General features: G+C 45.4%; 1 protein-coding gene across 1 annotated transcript in view; it reads left to right on the top strand.

The window, feature by feature from the left end:
• Positions 1-16,415, top strand: part of SVOPL (SVOP-like) — a 43,303-nt gene that overhangs the window by 6,299 nt on the left and 20,589 nt on the right. The window contains exons 4-10 of the mRNA XM_012720796.1: positions 1,392-1,463; positions 2,444-2,568; positions 5,733-5,796; positions 7,538-7,663; positions 9,221-9,349; positions 13,464-13,537; positions 15,914-16,119. Of these exons, the coding sequence (XP_012576250.1) occupies positions 1,392-1,463; positions 2,444-2,568; positions 5,733-5,796; positions 7,538-7,663; positions 9,221-9,349; positions 13,464-13,537; positions 15,914-16,119 (796 nt within the window). The remainder of the gene's footprint in view (positions 1-1,391; positions 1,464-2,443; positions 2,569-5,732; positions 5,797-7,537; positions 7,664-9,220; positions 9,350-13,463; positions 13,538-15,913; positions 16,120-16,415) is intronic.

Below are 16,415 nucleotides of genomic sequence, written 5' to 3'. Positions count from 1 at the left end.
ATACCGGATGGTTTCACTCATAGCAGGAGTATAATGGACCAGGTGGAAAATAACAAAAATAATGAACAACCATATACCAGAGACATTTTGTGGGGGTGGAATGGGGAATGGGATGAAAAACGGGGTGGGGGGAGGGAAATGCACGGGATTATGGTGATGGCACATGGGTGACTTGGTGATGGGAAACCCGCAGGGATTACAATTGAGATGGAAAAAAAAATGTACAAAATGATGTAAAAATAAACTTTTGTAATAAAAAAAATGAAGTAATAAAGGAAGAACTATGTTAAAAAAAAGAAAGAAAAGGGCACGTTAATAACAATAATCATAAAGAAAGTTAGTCCAGAAGAGAGTTCTTCATACTTACTAAATTTGGTTTTAGACAAAATATACTCTGTAGCCTTTGTTTTATTTTATTTTTATGTTTCAGGACAGATGAGAAATCATCTCAATGTAGCATCAGCTACTCCACTTGGCTTTGAGAAAGTGCTGGCTTTCCCCTCACCCTCCAGTTCTGCCAAGAAAGTGCAGTGTGCACAGGGGGAAATTCATTTAAGAAAAGATATGATGCTTTCACTCTCCCCCCCCTCCAACTTTCCTGCAGAAGAAATGCACTGGAATCTTCCTTTTGAAGAGTAAAGAAGGGAGAAGAGAATGTAAAGCAAGCGGCAGAGACCGTTTTTTCCACTGGAAATAACATTAGGACTGCAAGCTGACACCTTTCCTTGGATGACCCGGGAGTAATCAGACGGGGCGATCTTTCTAGAAAGGAAAGCAAATGAAACTTAGAACTGCTTGAAGGCAGAAAAATAAGTAGTCTGAGGCAAGGACATCAGATTACAGTTCCGGCTGAGTTAAAATGCTGTTGTCTTTCCAAATTCTTGGATTTTATCTGGGTCAGGCAAGCCAGAGTGTGAACAGGCAAGAAAAGCTAGGTTAGTTTTGAGGGGGGTTTCTGAATGAATGACTGGTTTTGGTGTTTGCTTAGAGTTTATGTTCCTCTGGAGTAACCTGAAGGAAGCTGCTTCTAGAAGTCTCAATTTGGGTGTGCATTCAGGCAGAACATGCATGAACGGGGGCTTTTTTAAATTATTAAAATGGAAATTCACAATTATGACTATGAGTAAGTGGGGACAGTGATCTCAACTTGGGTCAGAGGGGAAGCGGTTACCGGCTCTTGGACCTGTCTCCACCTGGGTCAGCGTCTCTAGTGTGGGGTCAGCTGGCGAGAGCATGAGTACGTAGAGCCCACTCAGGGAGCTTTGCAAGACCCCCTTCTTCACTTCCACCTCAGTCCATTTCCAGTGCACTTTGAGTTGAATTGGAAGAAGACTTAATGCAGTGAATTAGCACATTTATAAATCTTCTGTTACTCCTCTTCCCACCTCCAGATGGTGTTTTTTGGCTACATGGTGTTCAGCATCCTCTTCGGGGTCCTGGCCGACAGATATGGCCGCCGGAAGGTAGGGTGGTGCCCAAAGATAGTTAGCAATTTTCCTTCGTGGTGATCTCACCACCACGCCTCTCTCCTGGGTTCCCTGTGTATGTCCAGACTAGAACCTGCTGAAGTAGCTCCTGGAATAGCATAGGCCCGGCTGCAGGCTTGTCCTGTCACTTCTTATCTTTTCCCATCTGCTGTCACGACTGTGCCCGGCAGCCCAGGCATGGAGTTGATGGCCATGCACAGTTACCACACACTGGAATGTGGGTGTTTGCAGGTAGAGACATAAGCAGCTTCACATTAGCTCACTGTGGTGAATCTTTAGAAGGAAGCCCCGTGCTCAAGGTCACACACCTACTGAGGTTAAACATCAAGTCGCGAATTTATGTCTTCTGACTATAAACCCAGGTGTCTTTTTTTTTTTTTTAAAAAGCTTTATTTGTGCATACAAGAACAGGGGTACAGGCCAGAGGTGTGGGCCTAAGAGGACTCACCAAAGACAGAGTGGGGAGCAGAACAGGTGGATCCACTGAAGTGCACTGCTGAGGGGAGCAGCAGGCAGGTCAGGATAGATCTGCTGTGTTGTGTGGCTCAGCTCCCTGCTAGCAATAGTGCTGAGACTTTAACCCCTGTGCCACCAGACAGGCCCCCACACAATGTTTTGTTGTGGCTCATGATATCTCTGAGCAGGGGTGGAGTGGGGGGTGCTTTTGCCTTCTCATTTACAAGTCTAGGCTCCTGCTACCTAAGAGAGTGGACACTGGAGGGCAGTTTTGAAGAGTGATCTTAACTTGAAGCATCAGGGCTTTCAGGTTTCATCCCATTGCATGATTTTCCTGAGTGATGATTGTCAGGCCTCAGTGGCTTCCTATAGACTAGACCTTCAGAGATGCAGACCTCTGGATGAAAATTAAAAACCACCTTCAGCATTAGGTTTTCCGCCACAGATGAGTGGGTCCATGGAGGCAGCTCCCATTCCTAAGTCTCCTTTTGTTGCTTCAGATTCTGTTCGTCTCCTTCCTGTGGGGAGCCTACTTCTCCTTGTTGACCTCTTTCTCCCCCTCGTACATCTGGTTTGTCTTCCTGAGGACCATGGTGGGCTGTGGCGTGTCTGGCCATTCACAGGGGTAAGTGTCTACCTGGAGGGCCCTGCAAAGAAATGTGTGGTCACCCCAGATACAAACACACACGCCGGTTAATGGACTAGCAGTGTGACATGATACAAATCTATAGACTCCACATGTGCTAATTATTTTTTAGTTTTTTTTTTTTAAATCATGGCTGCGTACTCCATGAGGAGTTATTTGCTTATTAAAATGACGGGTTAAAGCATAGCACCATCACCGTGAAGCTCACCACAGCCACTTCAGCACGAGTTCAATCCCTGGCCCCGGAGCTGACCCACATGGCTGGGCAGACCTCTCCTGACCCGCCCGCTGCTCCCCTCAGCAGTGGACTTCATCCCTCTGCCTGTTCTGCTCCCCACTCTGCCTCTGGTGAATCCTCTCACCCCCTGCACCTCTCGCCTGTACCCCAGTTCTGTGTGCATAAATAAATAAGTCTTTAAAAATAAAGATGTTTGGTGGTGAGGTTAGCAGGGTGCCAGGCTGTTCCCTAAGGCTGATCATTAGTTTTTAGCTGAATTAATATTTCACTAGACTAGATGCTAACAAAAGGTGTTCTGTGAGGTGGGAAACAAAAATGTCAATCCAGTGCAATCTCTTCATTTCTTTGGAATTTGCTGGAGGAGTTTAATTTGCCTATGTTCACTGGTGGCATTTAAGAATAACCATTTAAAAAATTTTTAAGATTTATTTATGCATACAAGAGCTGCGGTACAGGCCAGAAGTGTGGGTCGGGGTGAGAGGATTCACCAGAGACAGAGAGGGGAGCAGAACAGGCAGATTAACTGAAATCCACTGCTGAGGGGAGCAGCGGGGAGACAGGAGAGGTCTGCTGTGCCATGTGGGTCACTCCCTGGCTGGGGATTGAACTCAGGCCACAGTGATTGGCGCTAGCTTCAGAGTGCTGCGTTTTAACCCACTGCACTACCAGGGAGGGCCCCGGCAATAACCATTTTAAAGTATCATTGCCCTGTAACTTCAAAGGGAATCTGCAGTGACATGTTGAAAGAGATGGGCTGCCTCTTGTCTCCCTTCCACTCTAAGTTAAGTGTGCACTGTGTGTACGCACAGGTGCACACATGAAACATGTCCTGCTGATTGCGCAGTGACTCGGGGTCCTTAACTAAAGAGGACTCCCCTGCTCTTCCCTCTTAGGCACGTTGGCGTAAGTTACCCTTAGAATATATTAGGAGATGTCAAGACGTGTAATTATAACCTTAATATGTTAGGGAAAGACTCATGTTTCCCTGGGGCTTAAGTAAAGCATCGATTCTGAGCTTAGGAGCCCCAGGGGAATGGAAGTTAGGAAGACTTTAAAATCATCCCTCAGGAAGCAGCCCCAAAATACATTTAGAACACCAAACCCTGAATACTAACTGCAACAGAGAAGAACAATTAGGAAATTAAGGGAATCTGAGTCCCTCTGTTCTTCTATTTACAAAATTAATGTGTAGTTAATTAGAAACCTGTGCTTTGTCAACTTTCGTTGGGGGAACTATTTCATTTTTCTTGACTGTTTTAATTTCCCAAATATATTTAATTTATTTTTATCCACATGGGCCACCTTATCTATTTTATTTATAATTAATATTGTAAGATGCTATATAGTTTCAGATAAACATCATAGCCATTCATCATTTGTCTCCCAGGTATATTTTAGGAAAGGGAATAGGTTTGGCCAGATACTTTGCTAATGTTTCTCTTGGTGAAAGAGTTCAGACTAATAGCTCTTAAATGGTAAGAGGTAGCTTCGGGAACAAATAACTGAAATTTCAGTGACTTGGGGAATAAAAATGCAAACAGAAGTGTGGTTGTGCTTTTACTTCTTATTGCTCTCTGTGGGTCATAGCTCTAACAGTTATATTTTGAAGTCTGATTGCTTAGGGACAATGCTCACATCACAGCTTCTGACAGTGCCGTGACACAGAGGTGCAGGTTTCTTTCTGACACCAGTGAATTCTCGGACACCAGCTGGGTGGGCTGTGTTTCCGTTTGTTTCTGATAATGACCAGAGTTAGTGCAGATCCAGGCTAAGGACCAGGCCTACAGCTGGCTCCTGTCTCAGATGCTGATCACTGCAGCTCTCTACTCAGCCACCTCTTCTGCCGTGTTGACTACATGCTGGAAGTACCCATGATCTCTCGTTGGGGTTGATAAGTCGCTAACATCACTGACACACCCAAGAAAACAGTTTGCTTACTAGTGTTGTTACAAGCCTTATGTATTGCAAAAAATATTTGTGAGCAAACAAAAGAACAGCTGGAAGAATATAAAGTAGGGCAAGGTCCAGCAGGATCCCAGCATAGAAGGTCTACCCCAGGGGGCTTGGGGTGTGCCACCCTCCCAGCATAAAGATGTGTTTGCCAACCTGGAAACTGTCCAGACTCTGTACTTGAGAGATTTCATGGAAGCTTTATCACAAAGACATGGTTGATTAGTAACTCACTTTTAATCTCTCTCCCTTCTTTGAAGGATGAGGGTTAGGACTAAAAGTTCCAAGCTTCTTAAAATACAGACTCAATGCAATTCCTATCAAAATTTCAATGATACTCTTCAAATAAAATAAAGCAAATATTACTGAAATTTGGGGACCCCAAAGGACCCCATATAACCAAAGCAATCTTGATAAAAATAGAATAAAGGTATGACCCTCCCAGGCTTCAAGCATTTCTACAAGCCTATAGTAACCAAAGCAGTGTAATGTCATGAAATTAGACACAGACAATGGAAAAGAACTGAGAGCCTAGATACAACTCCACACTTAATGGATAATAGCCACAGAGCCAAGATCAACAAAGAGATAACAAAATCCCAAGCAAAAAATGTGCAGAAGAGCTAAATAGACATTTCTCCAAAGGAGACAGAAAGATGGCCAACTGGCATGGGAAAACATGTTCAGCATTGGGAACATGCAAATCAAAACCACAATGTTTTCCAAAAGGACTGGATTTATCTACTTCCTAAAGAGTTTTACCTCAGTTTAAAAAAGTGTTACAGAGGAAGAAATGTATAAGATGACCCCAGACAGAGACCAAAATACATATTTCTTAGTATTTTATTATCTTGAATTATTATTTTATTATTATGACAAGAATGATGACTATAAAATGCATTTGGTTTGGTTTTATAAAAACAAAATTGTTGTGTTTCCCCCTGTCCCCATTTAGGTTAGTCATAAAGACTGAATTTTTGCCTACAAAATATCGAGGCTACATGCTCCCCTTATCTCAGGTGAGGCAAAGAGATTCTACTCATCTTCCACTACTATACATGTGATACATGTGGTGTTTCTTCTAGCGGGTTGACCGTGATGGATTTACACACTGTCTGTTACTGGAATCAAGTCTACTGTCTAGTGCTCGATGGCAGAGATCCAACTCCTGGCTGTCTGAGCATCACCCAGCACCTGGACCACAACAGCCAGGAGCACTGAAGTCTCTCTGGGTCTTTAATTTACTGCAATGGATTTAGCTATCTAGTGACTTATGATCCCCCAGATCTCTATCTACAATAAGAGGACCTACTTGAACGTCAGACCCAGATGGCCAATATCATGATAGTGGCTTAATTATCCTATCAGCTCCTCAAGTATAATGTGTAGAATTTACCTCTTGATCTTCCTCTGAAATCTCTAATTCTACACTTAGTTAATATTAGTAAACTCCATGCCCTCAGGCATCTGAACCAATTTCAAAGGCCCCACCCCCTACTGCTCTATTTCCCTGTTCAGTCAACGTCATGACTTACTGGTTCATCCTGTATTGCTGGGACACTCAAATGCACCTTCCATCAGTAGAGCCCATCCTCTTTACTTCCAAAGTGCATGCCTATGCTTATTTGTTTTTAAACTTGTCGCTTCGCTAAAATCCTCACTGATGCCTCGCCACTTATTAGTCGCTCTACTCTGTTGGCATGTTACTGACCTTGTTATTTGTTTGACCTTCAGAAAAGTCATCTCTGATTAATCAAATCATTCTCCCTCATGTTACTTTTTCAGCTCATAGCCCTTCTTGTTTTCTGAAATAATCAATTGTTCTTTTCATAATAGTGTTCTTTGGTGATGAGATAGATAAGAGAGTCACCCCTTACTTAGTCCCTCCAAAAAGGCTTTTATTGCATTCTCTTCCTTCCACTTCTGTGAAGTAGAGAGGAGTCTTTGTTTAGTTTCCATGTCAGAAGGAGGTAGTGCTCAGGCTAACACCTGGGATTGTTTTAATTTCCAGTCAATGAAGCCTGGTGAAAGTTGGCCGCCATGTTTTTGTTTTTTTAAAAGATTGATTTATTTATGCATCAGAACTAGGATACAGGTCAGGTGCAGGCAGGTGAAAGGATTCACCAGAGACAGAGTGGGGAGCAGAACAGGCAGGTATGCTGAAATACATTGTTGCAGGGAGCAGCAGGTGAGACAGGAGAGGTCAGCTGGGCCATGTGGGTCAGCTCTCTGGCTGGGGATCGAGCTCATGCTGCAGTGGCTGCTATAACTTCATAGTGCTGTTCTTTAACCGGTTGCACCACCAGGGAGGTCCCTGGCCACCATGTTTTTTATTGATGTCAAATCTCTAGATATATTGTGCAGTACAAAAAAAGCAAAGTATAGAGCAATATTTATACTGTACAGTTGTGGGGAATCAAAATTTATCCTCATTAGCTGGTGTACACTTAGCACCCCCTTAGAAGGATATAAGAACCTGGCAATATTGTCTCCTTCTAAGAACTAAGATGTCAGAAAACCAGGAAAAGAGGGTCTTTTGACAGGGCTGCCTTTATGCCTTTTGAGTTACAAACCAGTGACAAATCAGTCAATGTCTGAGACTTGTAGGGACCCTGCTTTTTGGAACTTTGGAGACCCTGACCCCTGAGACTTCCACTAAAGATGCATGAGAGCCCCACTGGTGACCTGCTGGTAGGGAGCTCCAGAGAGGCCAAGTCGAGCACATTTGATGGGCGAAACTCTCCCCTTCCCTCCTCCCAGGTTTTCTGGCTGGGGGGCTCCCTGCTCATCATCGGCCTGGCCTCCGTGGTCATCCCCACCATCGGGTGGCGCTGGCTTATCCGCATCGCCTCTATTCCTGGCATCATCCTCATCATGGCCTTCAAGGTGAGGACTTTCGTGGGCACCTCCTGCCCTCCTGCCCAGCTGGCTGGTGGCCTTTGCCCCATGATCCCTTTCACACATCCACCTCTTTGCTTGATTCAAAAATCTTTGTCAATCAGCTCATGTGGATAGAGCTAATGTGCAAAGTGTGATAATGCAGAATGAATTGGGGAGAACAGGTGGCTGGAGTGGCTGGAGAGTGGGTGCTGCTGGGGTGCAGACTGGGAAGATTGGCCGGCACACTCGGGGCACCAGATGCATGGAAGAGATTGTGTGCTGAGAAGGAGGATGGGGCTGTGTGAAGCTGGGGCAGGAGGGAAGATGGCAGTGGCCAGAGCAGCATGGGGAGAGTGGCATCCTGATGGGGGCTGAGGAAGACTTGGAGTGCTCATTGGCTGTGGGAACGGAGAGAAAGGCGCTGCTGGGAGCCAGCTTCTGAGGAAGAACCAACTGCCGTGGTTGGGTGTGAGGCCTGAGGGGTGGGGAGCAGTCCGAGCTGATGCTGCAGGGCCAGCTTCCATGGAGGCCTCAGCTGTATTCTGAGTGTGGTCAAAATATTCAACAGTCATGGTCTGAGTGTCTTGTCATCAGTACTAATTGGGGAATGCTGGGGGCCCGTTTATGTTGTGCTGTGGGCCGATCCCAAGTTTCCGGGGGGAGGTTGGGGTGGTGGAGCTGTGGAGAGGCTCCAGGGTCCCTTGGGCAGCAGTGTTCCCCAGCTACAGCAGCACCCCCAATGCTGTCATCCCCTCCAATGCTTTTTCTATAACGTTAGTGAGAAAAAAGATGATGGTCGGGGCCACTATCTGTGGAGCTGAAATGTTCTTCCTACCTCTGCACGGAGGAACTTCATGGGGGTGCTCCAGTTCCCCCACACAGCCCAAAGGCGGGCACATGAAGTTCATTGGTGTTTCTCTACTGTCGCTGTTGTCCAACTGGAGTGTGCATGCGTGTGTGTGCCCAGATTTGGGTCCTGCCTTGCATGCTGAGCTGCTGGCTGAGCCTCCAGTCAGCAGCCATCCTGAACTGGTATAAGTGGGCTGGAAAATGTGTGCAGGCATGCATGAATGCAGTGATTAACATTAGAAGTGTTTGGAGACTTTAGAAGTTTGGTGATGTTTGTGTGATGAGAGATAAGTTGTAGATGCTTACTCTTGCTTGTACAATTAGCCTATAGGAAAATTGGTTCCTGTATTTGTCATTTAGCTGAAAGTTGCCATTTCAAAGACCTTATCCATGGCATTAAATGGGGACTTCCTGTAGATGTAAGAATTTCATTGTCTTCACAAGTTGTGGGAAGTAAACTGGTGAAAGCCAGTAGCAGCAGCCTGGCGTATGAGAAGGGACTAAGACCAGGAACGTGACCTTTTGTTCCAGATCGAGTTTGAATGCAAGAGAACGAGAGAATGCCTGCCATGTTGGGTGCCTTCAGCGTTTCCATAGCCTGTGCCTATCTGCGGGGCCCTGGGATGGGGTGGTATATGGAGCAATAATAACTGAACCCCTTGTGTCCATGGCAGTTACTTTACAACTCTGAGTTTCTTTGTTTTCTGTGTCCAGTTTATTCCTGAATCTGCCCGATTCAATGTCTCTACCGGGGACACTCAGGCTGCCCTGGCCACGCTGGAGAGCATCGCCAAGATGAACCGCTCAAACATGCCACAGGGGAAGCTGGTGGAGCCCATTCTGGTGAGGTCCCCAGGGGAGTTGCTCCCCCTCGCCCACCTCCAGCCGCTGCCCCCAGGTCCCCTTGTCTGTGGAGGCTAGCAGGAAGGGGATCCTTAACTCTCTAGCCCTGCCCTTGGAGGGATAAGAGAAAAGGGCAGAGTAGATGGAGCTAACTCAACTCCAACTTGCCTTCACTTGCATGCGTGGCCTTACTGTTTACGGGAGGGAGGTGGCTTTATACTTTGTTTTTCTTGTACTAGCTGGTCCTCTCTGGATAACCAAGATATCAACCTCCTTGAAATGATTTTAAAAACAAAATTTGGTGTTTAAATGCGAGTGGTTCCAGGACTCTTGAGGCCAATCAGCAATCACTTCGCACACCAGCCCAGATCGCCCATTTCTACACACCTGTAGATGTCTCAGCTGGGTTCCAGGGAGGGGTTCCGGGAGCGGGTTACCCTGCTCACCTGTCCTGTCCTCTTCATAGCAGTTTCTAGAAGGTAAACCTTGCCTATAAAGCAGTTCATGCCTAATTCTTGTTTTGAAACTATGATTCCATTTATGTGGAGGTGAGAACCTACTTCTGTTTTAAGGCTACTGAGCCCATTTTGATAATGTCTATCTTTTAGAAAAATTGCCCAGTTCATGTTGGTCTTCAAATGTGTTGATTGAAATTGGTTTCAATATTCTGTAATGAGTTTCAAAATCTGTCTGTGTCTTTCTTTCATTTTTTATATTGTATATTTGTGCCTTCTTTCTTTTCTTGATCTGTTTTATTGGCAATTTGTCTGTTTTATTAAACTTCAAGCTATAGGATTTTTGTCATTCTCCTGATTGATTTTCCTGGTAGTCTCATTAATTTGTACTTATTATCTTGCTTTTTTCGTTGGCTTTTTATGTTCTAGTGCGTGGCTTTTTGAATTCAATGTGTCTTATTTTGTCTTTTTGAGCTTTAATAAACCATTTAGCTGCAGCCAGCAAGTTTTTTTGCAGCGTCAGCTTATTTTTATTTCTAGTTTGTAACTGTTATGAGATTCTCTTTAACCAAGTGAGTTATTTGTGAATGAGTGTTTTTATTCTTTGTTTCTAGTTTAATTTCATTTTGGTCAGCGTATGTTACCAATTATTTGTATTTTTTGAGATTATTCTCCTGTTCTCTACATCTTGTTCACGTTCTGTGTGCCATGTGCTTAAAAAGAATGTGTGTTCTTAGTGACCACCTGTCCTCACATAGCTACAAACATATTTAATTGTGCCACATAACTATCGAGAACTTGCTCTGGACTTTGCCTGCTTAAGCTAATTGTTTCTCAATGAGAAGATGGTTTTGTGGACTCTCCCACCGGCATGACAGTTAACGCCATAGATTTCCAGAACATCTTGTTTCATGTGATAGTTTTATTCTGTGGGAGGAATAATGTCATTATTGGAAACACTTCCTTACCCCTGTTTTGCTTTGGGCCTCATATGCTATTTCCTCTTATTAGTAGCTGGACACTCGCTCTGGTTAGTATTTTCCCAACAGGTCTTTCTCTCGTCCTTCAGGTTTGGCCTTTTAGTGTTATTTGCTTTACACATTTTTCTTGTGAATTTATACTGATATATCTATAAACATAGATATAGGTACAGATCTATTACTCAATGTGATCTTCCATGTCTTTTAATAATGAGTTGACCCACTTACATGTGTGGGTCATTTATTATATTTATAACTGGGGATCTATATTTGAACTTACATTGGGTTATTTTCACTAGATCCTTAACCTGTCTTTCTTGCCTTCTGTGAGATTGATTCAATTTGCTGTTTTTCTTCCGCTCGTGCCTCTGTGGTGTCCTTGTCTTGGATCACAGAGGTAGCCCTTAGTTGAACGTGCAGTTAGTTGCTATCTCCATCTGCCCTCTGAACAATGCAAGGACCTTAAACATGAATTCTCATCTGCCCAGGCCTCACCTTCTGAGTCATTTTTGTCTGATTTTTAGTGTTACTTGTTTCATAAGTTACTCTAAATTAGGCTCAGTTTTAAAGCCAGTATCTACATTTGTTATTTTTCTTACTAGTGTCTTTTTAAAAATTGGTTTAGCATTATCTCCCATTCCTTTCTATTGCACTAATTTGGTTCCATGCTTAATATTTAAATGGTTAATATTTAAGTGCTGGATCTATCTGTGTCTAACTGACTATTATAAATAGGGCATAGATATAGCACTGCCATGGTTAGTGGCTAACCAGAAGATGCTCTCATATTTTTATTCAGTAATCCATCTCTTATATATTTGTTTCTATTTTGGGATATTCTGTTCTAATGAGAGATAAATATTGAAATATATGTGGAGACTTAAATTATTGAGAGAAGAAAACAACTTAATTGGCTTTAGTATGACATTGTTTTGATTACAATATTGTGTGATACGTTTTTTTTAATAACTAGTAGGTTAAGTCCCTAAGTCCCCTCTGTCAGATCTCTTTTCCAGAATTTTCCAAGCTATTTTTCCAATCCTATTTTTCTAGAACACCTCTGAAATCACTTTATCAGGATCTTCTCCCAATTCTCCTGCCTCCAAAACCTACAAAAAGTTGTATTGGGAGAGTGTGAGGTTATAGGTCACGACAGAGAGAATAGAGGTCTTGATAAAATCGACTATTCTTGTTCGGATGCAGTATATGTTCCTTTATATAACCAATGGCCACTGGTTGAAGCCCAGAATCCCTATCCTGTCATTCTAGTCACCCATGTTCTTTACTCATCAGCCACAGGTCCTTAGCTGCAGGGCTAAACACAGTCTCGATGGGGGAGGAAGGACAGAGTGCCAGGAGGCCCTCAGGAGGCTTCCCCAGGCGTCAGAGCTGCATGGAGCCGGGCCGCGGTGCAGAGAGAAGCTGGCTGTTCCAGCCCTCCCAGGCCAGCCTGCCTTTTCTCGGCATTCCAGCTGTGTTGAGATCATTGACCTATAACACTGTGTCTTTAAGGTGTGCAGTGCGCTGATGTGAGACTTAAGTTTTGCCATAATGATCAGTGCGTTAACACCAGTCAATGCTTCCCCCATGCAGTCACCATTGTGTGGTGAGAACATTCAAGATCTAACTCTTAGCTCGCAGGAGCCTGGACCCCCCAGTGCTAAGTCATTTCTTATTGGGAGTGTGGAGCCTCAGACCAACATCTCTCCACTGTGTTCCCCTCCCCCCCCCGCCCCACCCTGCAGCCCTCCCCCCACAGCCAACTTCTCAAATGCTGTCAAAACACCACCTCCTGTCCACTGTGTTCCCCTCCCCCCCCACCCCACCCTGCAGCCCCCCCCACAGCCAACTTTTCTCTGCAACTTGATGTCTCCACAACTTCGATTTTGTGAGATTCCACACAAAGTGACATCATGCAGTATTTAGACTTTTTCGCTTTCAGTCAGACTTATTTCCAAGGAATTAAACTTTGCTGACTGAGAACGCAAGGGCGGGGTGGGGGGGTGGACTTGGCTAAAGTGGATTTGTTGCTGCTGATGTCAGCTGCAGCTGGAGGTGGGGGCGGGAGTCACACAGGCTGTGGCCTGCTGCAAGGTGAGCACCTCACGGCGTCTCCCCAATTCCAACTGCCCTGTATCACCAAAGTCCAGGACACCCAGGGCCACGCACTTGGTCTCTCCAGAGAGGCTGTTTCCCAGGTCCGTCTGTGTGAAAACAGCAATTGATTTTCAGCTGAGTTTCCCATTGTCTTCCTGGCTTTACCTGACGCCCCCTGCACAGAAAGCCCCCGCCAGCGGTATGTACCGTATTTAGCAGGCCTGGAATCACGGGGGAGCTAGACTTTTACTCCTTTCATGAGGTTGCTCATAGGAGATTTTTCCCTTTGAATGGTAACGTAGAGGACTCTCCTAGCAGTTTGTGGGTTACATTTCATAATGAAGAGGAGGCATGAAAGAGTTAGATTCTTAAGTTCCTGAGCTTTGGTGCTTGCCAATAGTAATAAAACACGCGCAAAGACAGATGGGGATAATTGTGTTAAACAATTCCCCCGCGGGCCTCTCAGGAGCCTCACAGGGTTGGCTCACAACCCGCCCCCACCTGTTGTTTTCATTCATCTAAAGTATTAGAAACATCTTTGTCCTTAACCCACTAAATGTATCTCCCTTTTCATCACCCCAGGATAAAAGAGGAAGATTTAAAGACTTACTGGATGCTAAATATTTACGGACTACCTTACAGATCTGGGTCATATGGTAAGATTACAATTATTTTAAACCAAGTCTTAAATAAATAAGAGTTTGGAGATATTGCCAGGAGATAGTGCAGGCCAGGGAGTCCATTCTGAGAGCTACTGAGGTAGACCCAGCAGAATCTGATCTTTCTGCTATCATGACCAGCCAACCAACCAAATAAATAAATACATACGTGGCTAAAGGGAAAAGAAATGATCTTCAACTAGGCTTTTTCCCCCATATGAAGTCACTTTATCCCTTGTTTGAGTCTGGTCTTTTTCTTCGGCATAGGGTATGCGTGTTTTCTACTGTAATAGGTAAGTCTAAGCATTTTTCCATAGTGTTTATGCTAATTTGCACTCAAATCAGCAATGTCTGAATGTTCTAGACTTCACCCCCTTCCCAACACTTGCTATAGTCAGTCTTCTTAATTTTAGTTATCAGGTGGACCTACAGTGCCATCTTTTTTGGTTTTCATGTGTATTTCCCTTGTAACTTTAAGATTGGGCATGTTGCATGCTTTCTTAATACATGTTTGGTCAAATTCCTATTCATGTCTCTTGCCTATTTCTCCACTGAGTTAGCTCTATTTTCTTGATGAAGAAAGTTACCTATAATTTGGCTCAGCATTTCCACTCCTATGTTTAAATCCAATAGAAATGTATACATATGTTTACTGAAAAACATTTGCCTGAATGCTCCCAGGATTATTTGATTTGTAACAGTCTCAAATTGCAAACGATCCACAGGTGTACCAATAGCCTAATGGAGAAACTGTGTTCTATTCCTAAAATGGAATACTATGCAACGATGAAAATGATTAAGCCAGTGCAGCTTAATCTTAGAGATGTAGTCATGAACAAAGAAAGCAGACATGAGAATACATATTATATGATTTGAGTTCTATAATAAAGAAAATGGGTAAAACTATATTGTAGGAATTCAGGGAAGTGCTAGTCTGACAGCCCTCTCCAGATATAATAGGTTTGTCTGTCTCCTCTTGAGACTTTGATTTAAAAAAAAAAAAAAGGCTTAGTATTTGAATATTAAGTAAAAGAATTAAAATTTCTTTAATATCAAGGGGAGGCACTTGTGATTATTTCCTTTTAAAATATTTCATGCTGGCTACTTCCAAATTAAACATGGAAGTAGAGTGTATATCGTGAAGAACTCTGACTTACCCATCGCCCAGACCCCATAATTATGAGTATTTGCCCATATTTGCTTCAGCCATGTTTTTCTAGAACTGGAAAAGTATTTTCAAGAAAGTCCCAGGGTTCATGACATCTTACCCTCAAATACTTTGTGAAGAGTCTCTACAACAGGACATTTTCTTACTGACTCCAACTCTGTAATCACACTGGCAAAGTTAACAGTCGTTGCTGTAATATCACCTAATACCCAGAGCACCCAGACTGGCGCCTCTGATTGGGTGATGTGACTTCCAGATTTTCCCACTGTTTCCATGAAATTGAGAGGGGCCCAAGGTGGGGGTGCGCAATTCTGGGACGTCGAGATATTCTGTCTCAGCTTTGTGACCTTTTCTGTAGGTTATTTTTATACCTCAACACAAACATCTAAGAATAGGAAGGGGGGAGAAAAGACCAGGAGAAAATGTAAAGTCTGATGGTTCTGTGGCCCCTCCTGGCTTGCTAAAGACCCCGTGTGCTCGAATTCCAAAGATGACCCCTCAGGCTGGCTCCCAGTTGGTGGTCATCAAACACGAGTGTGGACGCCGATGTGAAAGGCCTGTGCGGATGTAACCAAGGTTACGGCGAGTGTGGACGCCGATGTGAAAGGCCTGTGCGGATGTAACCAAGGTTACGGCGAGTGTGGACGCCGATGTGAAAGGCCTGTGCGGATGTAACCAAGGTTACGGCTCTTAAACTAGGGAGTGGCGCCCGGAGTGGCCAGGTGCGCCCCCCTCTAATCACAGAGCCCTTAAAAGGCTAGGACGCTCTCCAGGCGGAACCGGATGTGGCCAGGGGAGAGGCCGAGGAGCGATCAGTGGGATGCGCCCCTCGGGAGGGTCAACGCTGCTGCTGGCGTGGAAAACAAGGAGCAGGACCCTGGGAAGCTGCTTGCCCCCTCCCCCGGCCCCCCAGCCCAGCGCGGGGCATGGAGAGAAGTTGCACAGACCGGAGCAGGATTCTCTCAGGGTTCTCTCCCCTCCCCCGAGGCCAGCGTCCCCGCCCGCTGGGCCCTCAGCGAGGCCCCCAGCCAGACCCCCAGGGCTTCTGCCCCGGAATTGTGAGCTAAGCGTCGAGGGCTCTTGTGTTGCTTTAATACGCTCCTTCCTGCACGCGGCCCCTCCCCCTGGAGCCTCACCCCCAGCCCTCACCCCCCTTCCCGCCGTGGGGGGAGCCTTTCCTGGGGACGCTGTTTTCTCGCCTCCAGGCTGGGGATCTCTTTCGCCTACTACGGGGTCATCCTGGCCAGCGCGGAGCTGCTGGAGCGGGATCTGGTCTGCGGGTCGCGGCCCGAGTCGGAGGACGTGGCGCCCCTGGGGGCCTCGGAGGAGACCCAGAGCACGTGCTACTGCCACATGTTCGCCCCCTCCGACTACAAGACCATGATCATCAGCACCCTCGGCGAGATTGCACGTAACTGTCTCGGGGTCCTGGGGTGGGGGGGCCTCCCAGAAGACGCTGTGGTGGCCACACCACCCCCGTATGAACTGTGGTGGGGAGCCACAGGGGAGCAGGGCTTGCAACCACGGCGTTCTATCTAGGGTGCCTGTCCCCCACACTTCACCCCCACCCCCAACTTCCATAGCGTCTATATAGCTGTGTCTTATCTGGCGTCAGTGCAGGGGCCGTTCCTGCTGGAGCCTTCTGGCGCTCCCCAGGTTTAAGTGAGCTCTGAGAGACGAAGCAGCCAGTTACTGAGGCGGGGGGGG

The sequence above is a fragment of the Condylura cristata genome, unplaced genomic scaffold (genome assembly GCF_000260355.1).
Source record: "Condylura cristata isolate star-nosed mole 26May11 unplaced genomic scaffold, ConCri1.0 scaffold00005, whole genome shotgun sequence".
Taxonomy (NCBI): Eukaryota; Metazoa; Chordata; class Mammalia; order Eulipotyphla; family Talpidae; genus Condylura; species Condylura cristata.
Note: the sequence above shows the minus strand (reverse complement) of the source record. Positions and strands in the feature narration are given on the sequence as shown.